The following is a 2,500-nucleotide window of genomic DNA, read 5'->3' on the forward strand; positions in this document are numbered from 1 at the left end:
TAGTTGAAAAAGCTGTATACTTGCGACTTTCTGGTGTTAGAGGAATCTGATGATATGCTTTGCAGATATCAAGTTCTGTAATGTACATAAAATCTGCAAACTTATGAAGATCTTTCTCAAAGCTTGGCATGGGCTCACAATCAAAATCTGTAATTGCATTTAAAGTTCTAAAATCAACAACCAATCTGTAGTTACCTTCTTTCTTTTTGACGAGCAATGCAGGAGATGAATAATTAGAAGATGATTGCTCTATTATTCCAAGATCAAGCAAACTTTGTACTTCGTCATCGAAATCCTTAGTTAAATGAGCTGGAATTGGATAATACTTACGAACAAAGGTTTCAGTAGTCTTAATCTTAATATTATGCTCTTGTAAAGAAGTTTTACCTGGTTTATCTGAAAATACATGTTTGTACTTCTGACATAAGTTACGAAGATCATTTTTCTGTACATCTGAAAGATTAGGGTTTATGTTGCACGTACTCTGATTGGTATCCACAGTTTCAATTTTCAGATAATCATCCTCATCGGCATTAATAACAGCAACTTTGTTAACATGAACAGTGTTTATCATTCCAGTCATATCTTCATCTGCTACATGTAACATACTAACATTCTCTCTACGGTAATATTTCTTCATAAGATTGATATGATACAGTCTCTTCTTACCTTCTACGTTCACCCAGTAGTCAACTGGACCATGCTTATCAATTATCTTGTATGGACCTCTCCATGAGAACTGCAATTTACCTTGTTTTTCTGGAATAAGCAAAAGTACTTCATCATCAGCTTTAAATCGGCGCTTACTACTCTTCAAATCAAAATAAGACTTATATGTACTGGAAGATATATTCATGTTTTGAACAGCCAAATCAGAAACATCGGACAACTTTTCACGTAGTTCCAAAACAAAAGAATAAAGATCAGTTTCCCCTGTAGACATATCCGAATTTGTCCATAGTTCCTTCAATATTGTCAAGGGACCTCTCACTTGACGGCCATATAAAATCTCAAATGGTGAGAAACCTGTTGTATCACTTGGGATTTCCCTCATGGCGAACAGTGCTGCTGGAAGGAAACGATGCCACTGATTATGTTTTAACTCACATATTTTCTTCAATATACTCTTTAAAATCTGGTGTTGCCTTTCTATTCTTCCATTGGCAGCAGGATGATAGGGGGTACTGAAAAGAGGTTTCACTCCTAATAACTTGTGTACTTGCAACATAAGTTCTGATCGAAATTGTGGTCCTCTGTCAGAAAGAATTTCCTTCGGCACTCCCACTCTGGAAAAAATAGATATTAAGGCTTCTGCAATGTCTTCAGATGTTATGTTCTTCAAAGCAACTGCTTCCGGGAAGCTTGAAGCATAATCTACCATAGTCAAAATATATCTATGCCCTGCTTCACTAGGAGGAGAAATCGGGCCCACTAAGTCAATAGCAACTCTATAAAATGGCGTAGAGATCACTGGTAATTTAACCATCTGAGCCTTCTTTACTTTTCCAACAAGGGAAGATTTTTGGCATACATCACAAGATTTGCAATATTTATATATGTCAGACGTCATACCCTGCCACCAGAAAATTTCATTAATCTTATTAAAGGTTTTCCTATGAGAAAAATGTCCACTTACCGGAATATCATGTGCAAGGCGCAAAACTAATTTTATGCATTTAACTGGTACAACCAACTGTTCCTTTCCCAGTAACTGAGGCTTTTTACATTTCTGTATTTTCCTGTAGAGAAGTCCATTTCTCATCACGAACTCGTACTGCAAACCATTCTTACAACGTTTGACATCTCCAGACTGACTCATTTCTCTTGCATATTTCAAAGCTTTGCAATTCTGCTGTTCTCTAAGAAAAGATTCATGATCAATGGATATATCAAATGGTTCTGGTAAAGCAAGAGGGTGAACAATATTTATCCTTTTTACCTGTGCTCTTGTTACGGCATTTACGTCAATGGAAGAATCCGTATTTTTCAGAGGAAACAAATTATGGTCCTGTACACCTGGAATATTGCCTAATAAGACAGTACAGTACTTTATTGGAGCCCGAACAGCATTAACCCAACCTGTAAAGAGATTACATTTCAAATAAATCTTGACAATAGGGAATCTGTCCTTCCTGCCCAAATAATCAATAAGAGTAGAATATGAACAATTTGTTCCAGGATCAGGAATCAAATCCTCTGATACCACTACTCCTGTACAACCTGTATCTCTAAGTATTGTAGATACTGTAACACCATTCACTGTTCCACATACCATAGGTCCACATACTCCAGTGTTATCCAGAACTTGACCTATCTCAAGAGAAGATTCCGATTTCTTTTTGGGTACCTTGTTAGGACAGTTTCTCGAAATATGTCCACTCTGACCACAACCGTAACATGCAATCTTACCAGGACGTGACGAACTAGTTTTCTCTGGTTTCTCACTCGCACTGATCTTGTCACTGGAACTAGATAAATTCGCATTATGCCTAACGGACTT

General features: G+C 36.9%; 1 protein-coding gene across 1 annotated transcript in view; it reads right to left on the minus strand.

Moving 5' to 3' along the window:
- Positions 1-2,500, minus strand: part of LOC137651562 (uncharacterized) — a 5,122-nt gene that overhangs the window by 428 nt on the left and 2,194 nt on the right. Inside the window, exons 1-2 of the mRNA XM_068384790.1 lie at positions 196-2,500; positions 1-75 (exon numbers count right to left, since the gene is read on the minus strand). The exon at positions 1-75 is cut by the window's left edge and continues 428 nt beyond it; the exon at positions 196-2,500 is cut by the window's right edge and continues 2,194 nt beyond it. Coding sequence (XP_068240891.1) covers positions 1-75; positions 196-2,500 — 2,380 coding nt within the window. The remainder of the gene's footprint in view (positions 76-195) is intronic.

Source organism: Palaemon carinicauda, chromosome 13, assembly GCF_036898095.1.
Source record: "Palaemon carinicauda isolate YSFRI2023 chromosome 13, ASM3689809v2, whole genome shotgun sequence".
NCBI classification, from domain to species: Eukaryota; Metazoa; Arthropoda; class Malacostraca; order Decapoda; family Palaemonidae; genus Palaemon; species Palaemon carinicauda.